At 47.3% G+C, this 20,457-nt stretch overlaps 1 protein-coding gene across 3 annotated transcripts in view; it reads right to left on the bottom strand.

The window, feature by feature from the left end:
- The window catches only part of LOC130542961 (protein dopey-2-like), a 96,101-nt gene that overhangs the window by 15,618 nt on the left and 60,026 nt on the right, over nt 1-20,457 (bottom strand). For all 3 annotated transcript variants that reach the window (XM_057308166.1, XM_057308168.1, XM_057308167.1), the window contains exons 16-23: nt 14,474-14,626; nt 13,512-13,612; nt 12,616-12,806; nt 7,705-9,334; nt 7,111-7,222; nt 6,303-6,491; nt 6,034-6,156; nt 4,353-4,487 (exon numbers count right to left, since the gene is read on the bottom strand). In XM_057308166.1, the coding sequence (XP_057164149.1) occupies nt 4,353-4,487; nt 6,034-6,156; nt 6,303-6,491; nt 7,111-7,222; nt 7,705-9,334; nt 12,616-12,806; nt 13,512-13,612; nt 14,474-14,626 (2,634 nt within the window). The remainder of the gene's footprint in view (nt 1-4,352; nt 4,488-6,033; nt 6,157-6,302; nt 6,492-7,110; nt 7,223-7,704; nt 9,335-12,615; nt 12,807-13,511; nt 13,613-14,473; nt 14,627-20,457) is intronic.

The following is a 20,457-nucleotide window of genomic DNA, read 5'->3' as shown; positions in this document are numbered from 1 at the left end:
AAGGTTAGGGAAAAAAAATTACAACACAAAATGAAACAGAGTCTATATCCTCACAAAGCAAAGGTTTTTAGTCAGAGCCTTTCAAATACAGTAACATATGTGAACACATCCCCCAGGTACAACGAAACAAACCTATGCTATGAGGTCCCGAAACCTTACTGACTTCTTTGCAGACTTCCAGGGCGAGTCCACGCCAGGCTTTTAACAAGTATTCAGGGAAAATTTGGTATAATAACTGCACCTCCCTAAACAAAAAGGTGGTGGACAATGTGGACCCTCATGAGTGCTTGCAACTAGCTACAGATAAGACACGATAAAAAATTCTAAATCCTAGCTCATGGAATTTCCTCAAACTCAAGCCAGACAACTTCCCTAAATCCCAAGTGGCTGCAACTACTTAGAAACTGGTTTTGAAAATACATTTTTTCCCCTCCTTGCTTATAAAAGTTATTTGTAGAGGTTACAGAACTTGAGCTAATTGAACTAATCACAAAATCTAATTGTTATTCGCACAGCCAAACACCAGCCAGCCATGCTAACTGAATTTAAATAAAACAAACAAAAAACAAACAGCCAGCTAGATGAGATCTAGTGGTTTTTTTTTTTTTTTTTTTTTTAGCCCAGGAGCTGCAGATACTTGTAGGAACTGAAGTAACACGAAGGAACAAAACTGTAAGCGCCTGCTGTGTGCTCAGAGGCCATCGCAGAGGCTCCTCCTGGAGGACAGCTCGCTCTGCTGCTGCAGCTGTAACGCTGCTCGTAGGAAGTGACCACCAGCGCAGGGTCAGTCTCCTGACACTTGACATTTGCTCAGGGTTGTAAATGCAAAGTCACCATGGATCTGATGGCCCCTCCATCCCTGCTCCTCTCTTCGGGGTTGATTAATATTTATGTACACGACTGAAACGCAACAAGACTACCCGGCATTCACGGGAGGCTTGACAAAGGCTACGGATGTCACCCGTGTGCACTTCCATCCCCGATTCCTTGTGCCTCGACGGTTCCATAATCTGGCCTCATGGTGTTAATTTTTAGGCCGGCCTATCCTCTTTTCCCAACTAGGATACAGCTGACTGAGGGCAGAAACAGTTTTACTAGTTAGGATTCCTTACCACTGAAGCACATAGTTGACTTTCAATTCTGGAATGAAGGAAGGGACCAGGGCCCCGAGCACAACTGACTGGAAGCCGTGACAGGCCTTCCTCGCACGGACACTTCTGTAGAGGCTCCCCCATGCCGTGTGCAAGGGGCCCTTTCGGATGAGGTATCCAAATGAAGAGTCCTACTCTAAGACAGGTGGAACTATAAAAACGGCCAAGGAAATTCTTGGTCAGTTTTCTCACTTACAGGGTGAGACATGGCCGAAAACGTTGCTGATTCCCAGGTTCAGCTTTTGTTTGCTGTCCCCAGTGCGATGACCTTAATATCCAAAGCTGTATTCCTTTCATTTGTTATAAAACTTTTTATCATGGTAAAATATACATAAGGGGCTCAGTTGGGTGAGCATCTGACTCTTGATTTCAGCTCAGGTCATGATCTCAGGGTCCTGGGATTAGCCCCACGTTGGGAGGGAGTCTGCTTGAAGATTCTCTCTCTCCCTCTGCCCGCTATCCCACTCACGGTCTTTCCAAAATAAATAAATCTTTAAAATATACCTAGAATTTGCCACTTTAACCATTTTTTTTTTTTTTAAGATTTTATTTATTTGACAGAGAGAGACAGCCAGCAAGAGAGGGAACACAGGCAGGGGGAGTGGGAGAGGAAGAAGCAGGCTTCCAGCAAAGGAGCCTGATGTGGGGCTCGATCCCAGGACTCTGGGATCACGCCCTGAGCCAAAGGCAGACGCTTAACGACTGAGCCACCCAGGCGCCCCCACTTTAACCATTTTTAAGTGTCCAGTTCGGTGGCATTAAGGTTCACATTGTCATGCAACAATTACTACCATCCACGTCCAGAACTTTTTCATCTTCCCAAATGGAAACTCCGTCCTCATTAGACAGTAACTCCTGTTCCCTCTCCTCCTGCCTCTGGCAACCACCATGCTACTACCTTCTGTAGAAAGTATGTATGCAATGGACTACTCCAGAGACCGCATATAAGTGCAATCACTTGGCATGTCCTCAAAGGTCACCTACTATTGTAGCAGGTGTCAGAATTAACTTCCTTTTCAAGGCTGAATGATATTCCACTGCATGGTTAGACCCGATGTTGTTTATCCAATCATCCATCAATGGATACTTGGGTTGTTTCTACCTTTTCACTACTGTGAATAACTCTATAAACACTGGTATACAAATACCTGTTCGAGTAAAACTCCATTTTTAAATAATCACTTTGTCCGTTCTGCTAGTTTTCATTTAGGGAATTATATCTTTCCTAACACTTCTATTTTTTAAATTTTAACTTATTTTTTAAAAGATTTTTATTTGAGAGAGTATGCACACGAGTGGGGAGGAGGGGCAGATGGAGAGGGAGAAGCAGACTCCCTGCTAAGTGTGGAGCCCGATGTGGGACTCAATCCCAGGACCCTGAGATCATGACCTAAGCCGAAGGCAGCTGCTTAACCAACTGAGCCACCCAAGCGCCCCTTTCCTGACAATTTTAAATCACGTGATAGAAGGCAATTATTTCAAAGTCAAATCCCTGGTTTCTATCAAATTAACTAAGAGCAAAACAGCTCCCACACTTTCACTGAGGCACCCTGCTTTGGTAAACACAAAAACCTCTGGGGCGCCAGGCTGGCTCAGTCAGTGGAGCATGTGACTCTTGATCTCAGAGTTGTGAGCTCGAGCCCCACGTTGGGTGTAGAGATTGTTTAAGAATAAGACCTATTAAAAGAAAAAGCTCTAAGGGCATTAGAAAAACGTTAAACCACAAAGTCTGCTCTGTTTCAAAACCACTGCACGTGACTGGAAAAGGCCTCGAGGTAGCAAGGACTCTCTCGGCTGCTGCGCAGAAACAGGGAAGCACGACTCTAGAAGCTTCACGGTTCCATTCTAGCACCCTTTACATGCCACTGCTTCCACCGCGGCCAGACGACTCTCTTCCTTCTCAGCATGCTTGGAAGGAATCCTGTCCTCTGACCTGTATTTCTCACTTTTACATAAAAATTATGCAAACTTTTAACTTGCCCTTTAACAAAGACGTTCCTTTTCTCTTTCAACTCTGGCCAGAGCTCTCTTATTGACTAGGCCTGTGGGGACTAGGGCTTTCAGCAGAAATGACTCCGTCCTGCACTAACCTGAACAAACACTACCGTGGTTTCTAGCAGCTCAAGGCGGGGTCCCTCAGATGATAACCCCCGTCCCCTTAAAATGCCTGCCCAAGAGAGCTCAAGGCTGCCGAAACAATTTGCCATTTGCTGAGTCAACACCTAATAGGCTCCTGATCTCCCTTCTCAGAGCATTTATTAAGAAAAGGATAATTATTATTATTATTATTTTTAAAGATTTTATTTATTTATTTGACACAGAGAGAGAGAGCCAGCGAGAGAGGGAACACAAGCAGGGGGAGTGGGAGAGGAAGAAGCAGGCTCTTAGCGGAGGAGCCCAATGTGGGGCTCGATCCCAGAACGCCAGGATCACGCACTGAGCCGAAGGCAGATGCTTAACGACTGCGCCACCCAGGCGCCCCAAGAAAAGGATAATTATTAATACTTCAAGATGTACATGCATCTTCTACAATAGGAAATGTCTTTCTAAAGGACCTGGGAGCTGTCCTCTGAAATACTACCACTGAAAGAGACAGGACCTCTGTCTCCCAGGCTCCCGGAGTGTAGGAGCCTGCCTGCCATGAGCACCAGTCACCAAACCCAGACGGCCCACTTACAACAACCAAGCCCCCTCCCTGCTTTTTTGGAATTTTCCACTTCCCTGACTTTGCTGGAGGCCCTGCTCGTTCACCCTTCCTACTCTGCCATTTTCCGGCTGAAGTACCCTGCTGCCTCTGCCCAAATCAGAACTGAGCTCAGCTCTCTCTCCCAACACAGTAGCTACTGAATAAAGCCGGTCTTTGCCACCTTTAAGTAGTATCTGGCTTTGCTTCTCTATGACGCCTTTTAGGCTGCAGGTACTTGGTAAAAACCCATCCCAGGCAGGGCGCGCCATGGCCGGGGTGTAAAGATGAAAGATGGGCCCTGACCTCTAGCTGCGCCCACCTTCAAACAGGTGCACTGAAGCCCATTAGGCACACCTCACGGGGTCTCCCCCAAGCCCAGTAGAACTCTTCCATTCCCCAACCCCAGGAACTCCCAGTTGCTCCTGCGACCTCTGCTTCACTCCCAAACAAAATTTATAAGACACAGAGATAGGACAGTGCTGCGCATTTATCTGGAAGATCCCCAGGCTTCCGACCTCGTCCCCTCGGATCTGCGGCGGCCTCTTCACCACCTCCTTTGCTAAGTGCAGCACCGTGTCCGTCTGCAGGGTGCTGAGCGCGCAGATCAGGTCGACAAGGGTCAGCTGGGATGCACTTGCCGCTGGGACAATCTGCCAAGGAAAAAAAATAGCTCCCTTAAAGCTCACAGAAAACAAAAATAAGAACGATGCAGTATTCTATAATAGCTGCCCCATGCAGAAAGAGCTTTTATCTTTTAAGTAAATATTTAAACAAAAGCTGGGTGAAGGACTCTACTGGTGGGGGTAAAGAGGACGCTGAGCATTTAATCACAGGAACGTAGTTGGCAACTGACATACATTCAGAATAACAGGGCCAGGTGATGACGGGGCAGTGACAGTGGTATGTTCAAGCTTAGAAAGCATGTTATTTCATTTTTTAAAAAAGTAATCTCTATACCCAGCGTGGGACTCAAACTCACATTCCTGAGATCAAGAGCTGAATGGTCTACTGACTGAGCCAGCAGGTGCCCCTCAGAAAGCATTTTAGAAACAGACACAATCTGAAGGAAGCAGGGTGGCACTAAAAGATAGCCCTGAAAGTTCGAGGACAGTAAAAGAAAAACCAGATAAACCGGGTTCTCGATAGTTGGCCCTGGCAGGAAGGCCCTGGTATGGGAGGTCCATTTTTGATGATGGAGGTCTGCAAACTGTGCTTACGCACTTGGAAGGATCAGGTTTGCCACCAAGGAAAACTCCACAGCTGCTAAGCAGAGTGGCCTGGACCACCACCTCTCGTGCCTCCTCAGGGAACAGGAGCCTATGTTGGGCACTGAGATTCTGTCCAGGGGGTGGGACAGACCCTCTGAGGGAGGTATGAGATAGGAACCTAGAAGGTCAAGAGAGGACAAAGGAAGAGGCCTGTGTTGGTTTTGCAGAAATAAACCAAATCCTTGGGGGACTTAGTGATGGACCAGTCAGTGGATATAGAATGGACGAGATGTGAACTGAAGTTACTTTTGGGAACAGGAATGTGAGGATTTAAATCGGTTTTACAGTTTTGTATGATTTTTATAAATTAAAAAGCCTATGGAACCTGCTGTGTCAGTGTAGGTTCATGACTGGAACATTCCAACATATCACTTGGTGGGGGGGGTGTTGATCGTGGGGGAGGCCACGCACATGTGGGGCAGGGGGCATTTGGGAAACCTCTGTACTTCCCCCTCAATTTTGCTGTGAACCTAAGAGTGCTCTTAAAAAAAAAAATAAAGTCTCTAAAATAATAGTTTAAAGAAAAGTCGTAAGATGGTATTACAACCAGGGAAGGACCCACAGGGGTTCTCGCGGGGAGGATGATGTACGGTTCCTCAAGCTGGGTGATAGGTTCACGGTGGTCTCTCTAGTGTGTGGAACATACACACCATATACACTCTTGTATGTGTGCTATTAGGTATTACATCTAAAAGGTTAACCGGAAGTACTAGGTATTCATTACACAGAGATCGGAGAACAAGCCAGGGGTGAGTCCTCCCCGCGACAGGCCTAGCTGGAGGCACAGCTGTGTCATCTGTGCATTTAAAGCAGTGAAACTACTCCAGCAGCTTCCCCTGCTGGCCTCTGATGTCACCTTTGATTACAGGAGACTCTGGTATTTCTGGCAGAGTAAGTACAAGCACAACTTTAATTTTTAAGACTCTACCTTCATCTTACTGAGACGCTTAACCTTCTTTCTGCTCCACACTGCTGCAACCGCGGCTGTCAACTGAACTCCAAGATGGGCCGTCAAGGGGTTCAAGAAGTCTAAAATTTTTTGTCGTATGGTCTAGAACACGGGAAAGAGAAGAGTTATGGCAAAGTAGTACCACAGTGTGTGTGTGCGTGTGTGTGTATGTATTCCTGAACATATTTATCTTTGGTGGGATTATATAAGAAAAAGAAATAATAAAACCACAGAGGAAGTTCTCTCACTTTGGTGGTTTTAAAGTAAACGGAAGAGGATCCCTTTGTGGCTCCAAGGAGATCGACGGGTCTCTTGTGAGTCTCCTCCTTTCTCAGAACATTCCAGAGAAGGGCCATGGTGTTAACAATTCGAGGCAACTCTTCCAGAATGGCATTCTTGGCATTTTTCAAATTGGTAGGATCGCTTACAGCGGTGGTCTAAAATTGAAAATGAGCATGAGACTCGGCTGTGTGTGTGGCACCGGCTCCCCTCCCATGAGGCCAGGATGGGCCCTCACGCTCCCCTGAGCAAGTCCCACGGGCAGTGGTCTGGCAGCAAAACGCTTCTGTGCATTTCAACCCGTAGCCTTCTTTCTAAGAGGGGCACCTGGGAGTCTGAGGCTCCTCATTAAACTCAGTCATTCAGCCAAAGCAGCAGCTGCATTCGAAAATTTAATCCCCAACCGTACAGAGCAACTGACAGCTAAAACGGCTTCAGACCGCAGATTCACAAACACCATGAGGTCAGGTATAAAATGTGTGCAAAAAAGATGACATTTTATCCCATTTGGTTACTGATAAAAAAATGGGCAACGGGGGGGGGGGTGCGCCTCGCGGAGTGCCAGAAGGACAAAACTACATTTGCATTACTTTGACCTATTTGTGCAAGCATATTTGCATACACACTTGCGTTATTCGTAAGCATACACTTGCATACATATTTACATTCCTTACACGTGCACATTCCTCATTTGAACTGGTCATAATCCAATGAAGACAAAACAATGTATGAAATGTGCCTCAAACTCAGGGAAAAAACAAAACAAAACAAATTTACCTTTTTGTTTTGACTGGGTTGTTCCAAAAGACAAAAATGACTAATGGTCGTCAGACCTTCCAAAAGAGTGAGTGGGTAATCCGGAGAAATGTTTTCCCTCTTGGAGGTTATGCTTTGGTGAAGAAATGAGAAACTTGTTTTGAGAATTTTTAAGAATGAGGCTGTCAAGTTTCTAATCCTACCTATAAATGCAGAAACCGGAGAGCTAGCACGATCTTCAATAAATTGGGGCCCTCGTAATGAAATCTTGTTATAATAATGAGGCGCATCTTCTGTGCTCTTTTACATTCATACAGTCACTTGGAAAAAATGTTTTCAGATGTTTTAGAATTTCTGTGAAAGTGATGCATGTTTTTATTTCTGTTTTGCAAAAGTCAAGGAGAGTGGCTGCAATACTCAGCTAGCCTGGGTATCTGTGTGGAATCAAAAATGAAGGATATGAGCATTTAGTTCCTTGTTACCCCCTCTTGACTATGCTAAACTGGCTTCTGATTAGGCTGAAATTATCCCCCACCTGGCTTCTAGGACACATCAGCCATTCACTGAAAACACTGGCCTCAAAGTAGTAATAATGTATCAAACAGTTTGCCATACCTGATAGAGAGCTTCACAGATTCGCTTTCATACTGCTTGACCAGCTCATCCAAATTTTTGCAAATCTGGACAATGAAAGGGGTCACTGTCCAGCCCAGGGACCTTCCAAAGTATGGTAAGGAATGCGTGACCAAGCTCACCCAGGCCGGGTGCATACCATAGCCGTAGGCCGGCTGCAGCCCCCGCACCACGGCGGACACCAGCAGCCCCTGGGAGGTGAGCGGGTGGGGCTGCACGTACTGCATGGCACTGATGGCCTGCTGGAAGTTCAGGGCCTTCCGCCACTCCCGGGACAGTTCCGGCTGATTTTCGGCTTCTTCTTGGACCTGGCCCAGGTGATGTTCCAAGACAATCAGCACCTGCAAGAGCTTCAGCAACTCGATCTGCAGGGGGTGCTCACTCCAGATCTGATCCTGGCCCAGGTTGATGAGACTCTCCTCAAAGAGGCTCTCTTCCTGCAGGGCCCGGCCTCGCTCGGCCGTGGCCAGTCCATAGCGCTTCTGGCTCGTGTACATGGATGCGGACAGCGACAGCAGGACAAACTCCTGAACTTTGCACCTCTGCAGCAAGCTGTGAATGAACTCCACGTTCTTCCCCTCGGCAGACTTGGCCACAGAGACCAGCTGCGTCATTATTCTAATTAAAACCTCCACGCTCTTGACCTGCACATCCCGGTTGCCGAGGACATCTCGGTGGGAGACCTTCAGGTAACAAGGATAATAGCTGCGCAGGAAACTGAGGCACAGGTAGGTGAGGAGCTCGATCAGCAGAGAGTGGGGACACACGCTGGGAGACTGGGTCTGCAGTTTTCCATAGAAACTCTGGCCAACAAGGGCCTCCTGGTGGCGAGCGAGGAGGTTGGAGATGAGGTTGAGGTGCGCGGTGGAGCTGGTGTCCATGCTGGTCCTGGACACCGCCTCGATAAACTCCTTGGGGTTGGTTTTGAGCACGGCCTCTAACACTGAGAAGGCATAAAGAACTCGCCGGGAGTCGTAGGGCTGCAGGTAGAGCAGAATGTGCTTGAACAAGGCCTCGATGGTCTCCTGCCTCTCCCGCTGCTGCTTTAGCAGCCGGGACGTGCTGAGGGCCTGGAGCTCCAAGTCGGCCTCCTCGTCACTGGAGAACGACTCCGAAGCCTGGGTCTTGTCCGAGTCCACGCGTGCCAGGCTTAATTTGGCACCGGACTTGAAGCTTTCTGCCTGGAAGGCCGCCAGCAAGGCCGAGCGCTTGGGGTAAACCCTGCCGCCCATGGGGATGGGCGCACAGCAGCTCTCTTCGTTGCTCAGCTCCTGCGGGTCGTGGGAAGGGGAGGAAAAGGAGGACGTGTTCTCGCTGTCTGTGTGGGCAGAGCTCGTGTCTGCAGACTCCGTGTGCTCGCTACTGTCCAGGGCGCTGCAGGCCGTCCTGTCGGGAAGGTCCATGTAGTAGGGAAGGTCGTCCTCGCTCAGCTCACTTCCGGGTGGGCACTTCTCTGGTTCCTTCTCCACCTCGGCCCAAATGGCCTCACGGTCCACGGTGGTGAACTGGCTCAGCGGCACGCCTTCTTCAGAGCTGCCTTCTTGTAGCTCGGGCGCTCCACCGGACTCTTTGAAGGGGGTTTTCTTCCTGTTAAACCAACGATGCAAGTCTTCTGGAAATTACAAAATGACAAATGACTTCAGGACAGAAGGGTCAGCTCTGATAAGTTAGTTCTAGAATGATCTTTATCTTAATGCCAGACAGAAAGATTGATGTTAATAAAATTCCCCCATAAAACTACACCACCAGACTCTACATTGTATCATGGGCAAAAGGCAGACAAGTAAAAGTGAATAGTCTTCTAAAACTTTCAGGCAATCAGATAATTTAGTTACACTGTCACAGAAAATACAAGTATCACAACTTTTATGGGGAGGGTGATTTTAAAAGAAGCATATTATTTTGTTCCTTTCAAGAAATGAGTTTCCTTTCAAGAAATGTATCCCACAGAAATGTCAGCAGGTTTTCAAAGCTGTAAAGGTATTCGCTGAATGGTCAGGTGTGAAGACAAGCTGGAAAGAGAACAAAACATTACGAGACAGAAAAACTGCAGCACATGCATGCTGTGGAGGACTCTCTGGGTTCTTAAAGGATACGTCTGTATATACTGATATGGAGCAATGTGTGGGATGTATTAAGTAAAAGAAGAAAAACCAAGCTGCAGAATCCAGCCGTATGGAATGAGCTCACTTAGGGGACAGCATCTATAATACGTGGCTCTAATCTGGAAGACTACCCACCAATCATCAACGGTACCTAGCTCTATCAGCAAGCACTGCAGGGGGCTTTTATGTGTGTTCTGACCCTCTTATTACTCCAATTTTTTTTTAAGATTTTATTTATTTATTTGACAGAAAGAGAGAAACAGCCAGCGAGAGAGGGAACACAGGCAGGGGGAGTGGGAGAGGAAGAAGCAGGCTCCCAGCGGAGGAACCTGATGTGGGGCTCGATCCCAGGACTCTGGGATCACGCCCTGAGGCAAAGGCAGACGCTCAACGACTGAGCCACCCAGGCGCCACTACTCCAATTGTTAAAAGAAGCATGTTAGTACTTCTGTAATCAGAAAATACACAACCTTTAAAATATTTGAGTCTCCTTAAAAAAAAAACAACAGCCAGGAAGTCTTTGGTAGGTACTGGCAAACCATTTTCATACGCAGCTCTCAGCAAATCTATTCCGTGACCATCAAGCACGATTAGGAAAGGAGGAAGAATAAGACATCAGAAATAGATGAGCTGGGGCGCCTGGGTAGCGCAGTCGTTAAGCGTTTGCCTTCGGCTCAGGGCGTGATCCCGGAGTTCCGGGATCAAGTCCCACATCGGGCTCCTCCGCTGGGAGCCTGCTTCTTCCTCTCCCGCTCCCCCTGCTTGCGTTCCCTCTCTCGCTGGCTGTCTCTCTGTCACATAAATAAATAAAATCTTTAAAAAAAAAAAAAAAAAAGAAATAGATGAGCTGCCTAAGGCTCACGGTGGTATTTTCAAAATAGGTATCTACAATATTATAAAGATAGGGTGGGGGTAAAGCAGAATTCTTCTAGTTGCTTCCAGGGGAAGGACATGGCAGGGAAAAGACATTTTCTCTTATTAGGAAGGTAGCAGGAAACATGGGTTAGAGGAAGCAGCAGGAAGTGCCCTGAGACTTTTGAAACTGGATTGCGTGGCATTAGGACTTTCTTCTTAACACAAAGGAACACTGTGATAGCCAAACTTTGAGGAAGGTGCTTAATTTATACTTCTTTGGATTTTACTTTCTTATAAACATGGAATAATAGAATGCCTTTTCTTTGAGAAGGCAGCCAGCTTTCTTTCCTAAAGGAAAACTAGAGGTTCCAGTTTTAGGGAACCCTGTAAAGAGAAGAAGCATCTCAGAAATGGCTGCTTATGGGGTATTAGGCTGCTTCTCGCTGTAAGATAAGACTGGTGCGAAGAGAATATTTACAGCCCAGTGGGCTACACAAGCTAACTCAAAGCTTGTAAAATCATCACTGGAAAAACTGCAGGAAGTCATAAAACACACCTAACGTGGGAAGTCATGTTAGTTCATGAACTGTGCTGGCACTAATCACCCACACGTAATGTGCTCATCAGGTTTATTTTATTTTACTTTATTTTATTTATTTATTTTTAAAGATTTTATTTATTTATTCGACAGAGATAGAGACAGCCAGCGAGAGAGGGAACACAAGCAGGGGGAATGGGAGAGGAAGAAGCAGGCTCATAGCGGAGGAGCCTGATGTGGGGCTCGATCCCACAACGCCGGGATCACGCCCTGAGCCGAAGGCAGATGCTTAACCGCTCTGCCACCCAGGTGCCCCCATGAGGTTTATTTTAGTCTCGGTTTTCTTCTTCCTACCTATATTCTACTAATTTGTGCTATAGGTGCCTCTGGGAGTGGCTGGGTGGCTCAGGCGGTTAAGCCTCTGACTCTTGGTTTCCGCCCAGGTCATGATCTCAGGGTCATGAGATCAAGCCCCACACTGGGCTCCATGCTGGCAGGGGCGGGGTGGTGGTGGCGGTAGTGTGTGTGTGTATGTATGCTGTGTCTGCCTGCCTGCTTGGGATTCTTTCTCTCTTGTTCTCCCTGCCCCTCTGCCCCTTCCCACCTCCCCACCACTTGTGCATGCTTTCTCGTTCATAAATAAATAAAATCTTAAAAAAAAAAAAAGATGCCTCTGGAAGTTTTTGGAACTCAAAGGCTTATTTCTTCTGCATTTTTGATTATCTGTTCACAGAATCTACAGCTGGAGGGAACTTTAGAGAGTAGATAGAAAAATGGATAGACAGAAAAGAAACCACTTACCTTGTTGAAGGTTCACAAATAAAAGTTATTTTTTAGATAAGTACAATTGGCCAGATTACATGGAAATTACAACTTCTCGGCCATTCGTAGCTGAGGCAACCTAAACCACCCCTTGGTCTAAGCTGGGATCTGGAGGGAAGTGCCAGCCTACCCAGACACAGAACTGCGATTCTTCTAAGTGAAGTCTCCAGCCTGGGAGACACTGGGAAGGAGGGTCTGTTATTCTTTCCTCCTACCTCAGGTGCACTTGAATTGTTTTCAGTAGCAAAAGAATAAAAAATCAGCTATTTTTATTGGAACATGGGTTACTAACAATTTCTTTTATTAAAAAAAGATCTGATTTTTCAGTGAAAACAACAAACCCACTCCCCAGCATTTCTAAGTGCTGGTTCGTCTGCTCCTTACAACTTAAGAAGCCTCACAGCTTTACAAAGTACCCTCACACCATTGGAATCTAGCCAAACCACTGAGTGGGGCTAAGTGCCCTGACTGTCCCCATAGGCAACTGGCGTCGGGGCGGCCCCCTGCTCCCTCCCAGGCCCAGGCCCCCTGGGGACACAGAGCTCCCCCGGCTGCCCTGGGAGGTGTGCTCACCCGCTGAGTTCTCCTGCTTGAGGCAGTGAATGGAGGTCCTCTGGGTTTTGGGCTGGAGCAGGAGCAGAAGCATGGGTTCCAGGATGCGTGCCACATCACCAAGGGAGAGTGCCCGCACCAGCCAGCCCTGGGCTGCCGCGCTGATGGCGCCGTCCGTGCAGGCCAGGCTGTCCAACACGACAAACAGGGATCTGTGGGTGGGAAGGGTACCATCAAGCCAGCGTCCAGCGATCCCGTGCACCAGGATGCCCTTGGGGAGCTTCACGCATGCTGGGCTTAGGAGACCCAAGCAGACAAAGACAAGTTGATTTCCACCCTCGAATCCCTGGGGGAGCTTTTAAAATCCTGATGCCCAGGCTTCACCCCAAATTGATTAAATCGACTGTGGGGTGGGCCCCCAGCATCAGAATCAGCTGGCATTTCTCTAACGCTGTGTGTCTGGCTCCACACCTAGTTTTGGAAACAAGGAAGGGTTTTGTTTTTTTCTTCCAAGTACAATAGATTGTACTGCAATAAAATTCACACCTCAAGCACACGATCGATGACCCTCAAGTGTCCACATCCAGTGTGGCCACCGCCCCGATAAAGACCCAGACCACCCTCATTTCTCTACAAAGGCCCCCTCACACGGCATGATCTCAAAGCTGCTCAGGTGATTCTGATGCACTGGGCTTCCACCCCCCCAGGACCAAATTAAGAAAATTCCTACTACGTATTCACATGTGTCTGGCCTAGAGTCACTCAGGGGATCATGGGAATCGCTTGCTGTGCATCCAGACAATGGGGTCATGCTATCAATTTCACACATCTCCCCCTCCCTGGCCCAACACACTGACCAGGAACCTCGGCAAAGCGTCCTTTGCATTAAGGGTAATGTACCATGAGGACCACCTTACCTATCAAAGGAGCGGTTGTGAGATGTCACACGACTGCCCTGGGTCTCTCTTGTCAGGTGCCAGATGACGGAAAACCTAAACAGTGCTTCCAGTCTTGTCCCCTTGATTAGGAAATAAATGGGAGTGAGGCCCCTACTTCCCTCACAGCATACTGTATGCGGTCACAACAAACCCAACTCTAGTAACAAACAAGAGCTCAGCAGAACGACAACAACATCAGCAGCGCTGCTGGGCTCTCAGTGAGCCTGGGTCCCACTGGGCCGGGGGGAAAGGGAGACCTGCACCCTTTCTTCCTTGTTCATTTGAACACAGTGAAGCATGTTTTCAAGACTCCACATTAAATGGTGGAGGCTATACATGTCGGGGACCAGAGGGATTATGGGAAATTTCTGTACATTCCTCTCAATTTTTCTGTGAACCTGTAACTGCTCTAAAAAATAAAGCCTACTAAAAAAAAAAAAAGAAAAAAAGACTCCACATTAGCTCATGTCCAAGGTCACCCCTGGGCCTGTGGCCGAAGATCACGAAGTGCACGGTGTTCTCATACACCTTAGACGTACCAGGCCCAAGTGGCTCAGAGAATAAGGACACAACGTGACTGCAAAGGACGGCCAGGGTCTACAAGGGCGATGCATTCTCTACAGCTGCCTACTTCACCAGCAGCTCTGGGGTCCCTGCAAGAACTCAGTGTCCTGCAAACGTCACGGGAGTTGGGGGGAGATTTCCTTGGTGAGTCTTAATATGGACACAACCCCTGTGTTTAGGACTCCAATGGGGATGGCCAGCGCTTCTGAAGGCCTCCCAATCCTGAGATTCTGTAACACCTCTGCTTCATGATCAGGATGTCTACTGAGCCCCAGAAGGGCTGAATACATGTAAGTCTACCCCGGGCATGTACATTGATGGGTGCCCTGGCAGTTGGAATCTTTGCAGGACAGAGATGACAGGCTGCAAAGACTTACCTTGTCAGGGTCCAGGAGGGCGTGGCAGATGATATCTTCACATATGTTGGCCGTTGGGGCCAGGCAGTGCAGCCGGTAGAACAACTCTACACAGGTGATGTGATGCTCCCGGGTCTCCTTGTTCAGCTGATTCCAAAGCACACGAGCCACCCTCTGAGGCAGAAGGGAGACTGTGTGAACACGGGCAGCACCCACACTTCCTCCTCGTGCCAGTCCAATCCCAGCCCCAAGGAACTGGATCCTCAATATACAAAGAAGTACCACCAACAAACAAAAGGAAGCAAGAAACCCCAAACCAAACCAAAACCCCACCAGGCAATGTTACGTGTTAAACTTAGAGGTGTCTCTACACCCAATGTGAGGCTCAAACTCATGACCCTGGGGTCAGGAGTCACATGCTCTACTGACTGAGTCAGCCAGGCACCCCAAGACCACTCTTTTATTTTTAAAGTAAGCTCTATGCCCAATGTGGGGCTTGAACTCATGACTCTGGGATCAGGGGTTGTGTGCTCTACCAAATTAGCTAGCCAGGTGCTCCTGGAAACTAGGAAGTCTGACCGTGGAGCTAAGAACACTGAAGTTCTTGCCCAGACATTAACATTACTTGCAGAGAAGAAATCAACTGGAAGCAAGAACCCACTGGCTGACACATCCTTTCGACAAGCACACCTGACCAAGCCCTACTAAGTGCTGGCACTGGGGGATCCAGAGATGTGGCCTCCAGGAAATGGGGTGGGTGTGCAACGGCTGCCAGTCTTGAGGTGGACACACTCACAGCACCTTCCCACCTAGGGTTGGCTTACACTGGTCACCATGCGGTACTGACGAAGAATCGCAAACCTGTGTGTTCCCATTTCATGCAGTGCCGTGGCAGATGCCCGGCTCACTTTCATGACACAGATCACACCCCAAATCAAGTCCTCCATCCCCTCAGCCCTGATCTTAGCTCTTTAAACATACAGGGCCTGGAACTGGCCACAGCCCCTCCTTAAGTCCCACAGAGCACCCGTGGGGTCCCTGCCCCAACCAGGTGAGACTCAAGGGGAAGGCTGGCCCCATTTCCGGGAGGGAATTTCTGAAGGCATTCTTCCAGGTCGTGGGAGAAGACCATGCCTCCTAGACTGTGATATTTTGTAAGTATATCTCAGGTCAAATGACTTCTTTTGGCCCTCTTATTTCTATTACACAAAACTATCTTTTCTGCTTAGATCAAATTAACCGTTGACTGGCCCGAGCCCCTAACCATTATTTTCATTACTTTTTTAATCTAAGGGAATGTGATTTCCAATTATCAAATTGCAATGAAACCTCTGATACAAAACTTTTGATTAAGCAGAGTAGTCCCCTTACTTGTAGCCCCTGTGGGCAAATTTATGTGGAAGAGACTCCTTCTAGAAGGTTTAAAACAATGTTTTCTGAAGGGTTAGGGAGTTGATGTTGATGACTAAACACACGCCTCCTCCTTCACCTATGTTAAGCTTCTCAATGCCTATGTGCTGAACACTTTCTTAGTGAATCGAATTTTTTTTATTTTTTAATTTTAATTTTTCAAAGATGTTATTTATTTATTTGACAGAGACAGCCAGCAAGAGAGGGAACACAAGCAGGGGGAGTGGGAGAGGAAGAAGCAGGCTCCTAGCGGAGAAGCCTGATGTGGGGCTCGATCCCAGAATGCTGGGATCACGCCCTGAGCTGAAGGCAGACGCTTAACGACTGCGGCACCCAGGCGCCCCTTAGTGAATCGAATTCTGCCATTACCACCTGATTTGAAAAGTCAGGGCACTCGTGGGATAGCGGACCTTATTCTTTGCATCGTGGGCAACGTAAACAATGGCATGTGGGCTGTTCTGTGGGAATGAGAGAAAGGCTAGAAGATCTGGAACCAGCCTTACACCTGGAGTCCGAGAACTGGGGCGTGGCCTGGCTGTCTGTGCAGGTGGCTTCACTGCCTCCCATCCAGCATCTTGACGTGGGCAGGCCAGCCACTGCTGCTGCTCTGGACAGCTGTATACTTTATAAAGTGCACTCCAGTGCCTGGCAAGTGCTAGGTACTCAGATATGTACCACATCGGACTCAAAATAAAAATTAAGGTTTCAGAAAGAACTCAGAAAAGCCTACTCTCCAAAAACATCACCAAGGGTACATCGTCAAAACAAGAGTATTTAATGCAGTCATTTTTATTCTATTAAGAGCCTTCCAAAGATTCACAGACTAAATTCTTTCTTCTGTTCTAGTCCCTGTGCCTTACAATACAATGACCCCACACTTCTCAGATAAATGCAGGAGCAAGGAAGGACGGGCCTAGTCACTGTTGCTGTATTATACTGACACTGTTCCTGATTCTGAGATCCACACGGACTCAACTCTGGTAAGAGAGGGAGGGGGCGGGGGATGAGGCACCCAAGCCGAACAGCAATCAAATAAGGCTCCACCAGGACCTGACACCGTAGATGCGGTCTGAGTACATGAGTTCGTCTGGCTGTGGGAGGAGCTCTGTGGACTCTCTCCCAGAAAAAAACTACCATAACTGGTGAAAATTAAAAAAACAAAAAAACAAAACAACAACAATCAAACATTTAGAGTTTCTGGAAATTATCCTAAGGGCATTCAGGAAATAAAGAAACATTTATTCAAGAAAATCTACTAAATTCCAGTAAAAGCAACGAGTCTGTGGCAGTGGAAATGTGACCCTATCCAACCCCCCTCAGCCCAGCCTGGTGTGACAAGGAACGTGACTATCCACTCTGGGTGGAGTCCCCTCCCCCCAGCTCCCAGTCCAAGGCTCTCCATGGAAAGGGCAGGGTGCAGCATTTTACGCTTCGTCCTCACACCTGGGTGGAGGCTGTATCCAGACATTGCAGGCCAGGAGTGCGCAGTTCTGACCATTCTTACCCTAGTGGGCTTGTAGGGGGAGGTTACATGCTCGGAGAAGCAAGCTCAGACAACTAGAGGCCACTGCTCCCGAGGGCGACCTGCAGGGCTAGCCCTCCAAGAGAAACAGGGAACTGTCTCAGTGCCGGCTCTTCCTGAACAATGGGATGCACAGAGTGCCCAGAGCGAGAGGCAGGCCAGGACACAGAGAGCTCCCTCCAGCAAAGTGTGAGGAAGTTCAAGCCTGAGAGTGCTCTCAAGAACGACAGAATTCTGTAGTAAGTCATTACCGCAAGTCTGGTAGCCCCACAACAGCAAGAAGTTAAACCACAGGCCAGCTCGATTATCAGAAATAACCAGGACAAGAGATAGCTAGGAAGACCCCTCCTGGGTAAACAAAACAACTCAAAGACTGGCTTCAAAAAACTATCAGACTGTGGAGTAACGTATGCCTTGGCATTGTTGGGCATTGTTGAAAACATAAGAGCGGTGAGCCAGCCAGAAGTTCATGGAGCCTAACAGCTGGGTGTGTACCAACAGAGACAGCTTCACAGAGAGACCAGGGAAAGAGATGGTCAGTGAGAACCCCGCTAAGACCACCGTCATTGAAGGGTGACCACACATCCCTCCAGGGAGCAGTGCCAAAGGACTCACATGGCAGGGGAGACAGACTCCACCAAAACAGTCAAAGAGAGTCACCGAAGAGTGAATAACAGATGAGGACAAAACAAGATGGGAGGTGGGGGTCAGAATATAGTAAAGTTGCTATGACACATTATCTAAAATATCCAGTCTTCAATAAAAACTATAAGACATGCAAAGAAACAAGAAAATACGACACGTGCACAGGGGAAAAAGTGGGCAACAGAAGGCGGCTGTGAGAGCAACCAGGTGACAGATATATTCAACAAAGACTTCAAAGTAGCCGTTAGAGGTATGTTCGAATAACTAAAGGAAACCATGTTGAAAAAAGTAAAGGAAGGTATGATGACAATTTCCCATCAAGCAGACGTATCAACAAGGAGACAGAAAGTGTAAAAAGAAAAAAAAAGTTAAGGAAAAAAAAAAAAAAGAAAAAGAACCAAATGGAAATTCTGGAACTGAAAGTATAATAACTGAAATGAAACTTTCACCCCTCAGGGGGCTCAGCAGCTCATCTGAACAGATGGAAGGAAGACTCGGTGAAGAAAATGGATTGACAGAAATGATGCAATCTGAAGAACAGAGAGAAAGAAGAATGAAGAGAAATGCACGGGGCCTTAGAGAAACGTGGGCCACCGTCAAGCGCAGCAGCACACCCACAGACGGAGTGCTGGGGGAGGACAGAGAAAGGAGCAGGGAAAATACGTGCAGAAGTAATGCACAAAAACCTCCCCAAACTGATAAAGGAACATTAATCTACATAACCACGAAGCTTGAAGAATTCCAGGTAGGATACATGCCACACGATCCACACTGGACATGTCACAACGACATGCTAGCGGACAGAGACAAAGAGAACATCTTGAAAGCAGCAAGAGGAAAACCACTCATCACTTACAAGGGAAACCCAGAAGATGAAGAGCTGCCTTTAATAAGAAATGCCGGAGGCAAGAAAACAGTGGGATCATGAATCCAAACGGTGAATTCCAACTAAGTTCAAACATTCACATGAGCATTTGCTACGGATTATTGAAAAACTGCTGTAAGGGCGCTGGGGTGGCTTAGTTGGTTAAGCATCGGACTCCTGATTTCGGCTCAGGTCATGATCTCAGGGTTGAGATCGAGCCCTGAATCCGGCTCCATGCTGGGTGTGGAGCCTGCTTAGGATTCTCTCTCTCTCTGCTTCCCCGCCCTCTATCCTCTCCTCCCATGTGCATGTGTGCTCTTTCTCTCTCACCCAAAAAAAGTGCTGCTTTACTTAAACATTATATATTCAAGATATCATATCTGGGGCTGATTAAAGTATATTTATTCTTATATTACAAGTGTTGAAAGAAAAGAAAAAATCCAATGAAGAACATTATATCCAGGGGCGTCTAGGTGGCTCAGTGGGTTAAGCATCTGCCTTTGGCTCAGGTCATGATTCCAGGATCCTGGGATCGAGCCCCATATCGGGCTCCTTCTTCAGCAGGGAGCCTGCTTCTCCCTCTCCCTCTGCCTGCCGCTCCCCCTGCTTGTGCTCTATCTCTGTCAAATAAATAAATGAAATCTTAAAAAAAAAAAAAAAGAACATTATATCTGGTAAAACTATCTTCCATAAAAGGAGAAATAAAGACATTTCCAGATAAACAAACACTGAGTGAATTTGTGAACTAGAAGACCCGTCTTATAAGAAACACTAGGGGTGCCTGGGTGGCTCATTTGGTTAAGCATCTGCCTTCGGCTCAGGTCATGATCGCGGGGTCCTGGGATCAAGCTCTGCATTGGGCTCCCTGCTCAGTGGGGAGCCTGCGTCTCCCTCTCCCTCTGTGAGCTCTCTTGCTTTCGCTCTCTCTCAAATAAATAAAATCTTAAAAGAAAAAAAAAGAAAAAAGAAACACTGAAGGCATTTCTGGTGGGAGGATAGGGTAACCGGGTGATGGGCATTAAGAAGGGCACGTGATGGAATGAGCACTGGGTATTGCATGCAGCTGATGAATCACTAAATTCTACCTCTGAAACTCATAATACTCATAATATATGTTAATTAATTGAATTTAAATTAAAAAAAAATCAAAACAAAACAGAAACACTAAAGGAAGTTCTTCGAGGTGAAAGCAACTGACCCCGGACAGTTAATCAAATTCATACAAAAAGCACCAGTAAAGGTAATTGTGTAGCTCTAAAAAGACAGCATAATGTGTATCTCTTTTCTTTCAAATGATTTTTTGGGAAAGGTTGAGTAGGGCACCTGGGGTGGCTCAGTTGGTTAAGCGTATGTCTTTGGCTCAGGTCATGATCTCAGGCTCCTGGGATCCGGCCCCGCATCGGGCTCCCTGCTCAGTGGGGAGTCTGCTTCTCCCTCTGCCTCTGCCACTCCTACTTGTTTTCTCTCTCACTCTCTCTCTCAAATAAATAAATAAAATCTTAAAAAAAAGAAAAGACTGAGTAAAATGCGAGGCACACTTATCACTGTGCTATCACTGGAACG

Source organism: Ursus arctos, unplaced genomic scaffold, assembly GCF_023065955.2.
Source record: "Ursus arctos isolate Adak ecotype North America unplaced genomic scaffold, UrsArc2.0 scaffold_60, whole genome shotgun sequence".
NCBI classification, from domain to species: Eukaryota; Metazoa; Chordata; class Mammalia; order Carnivora; family Ursidae; genus Ursus; species Ursus arctos.
Note: the sequence above shows the minus strand (reverse complement) of the source record. Positions and strands in the feature narration are given on the sequence as shown.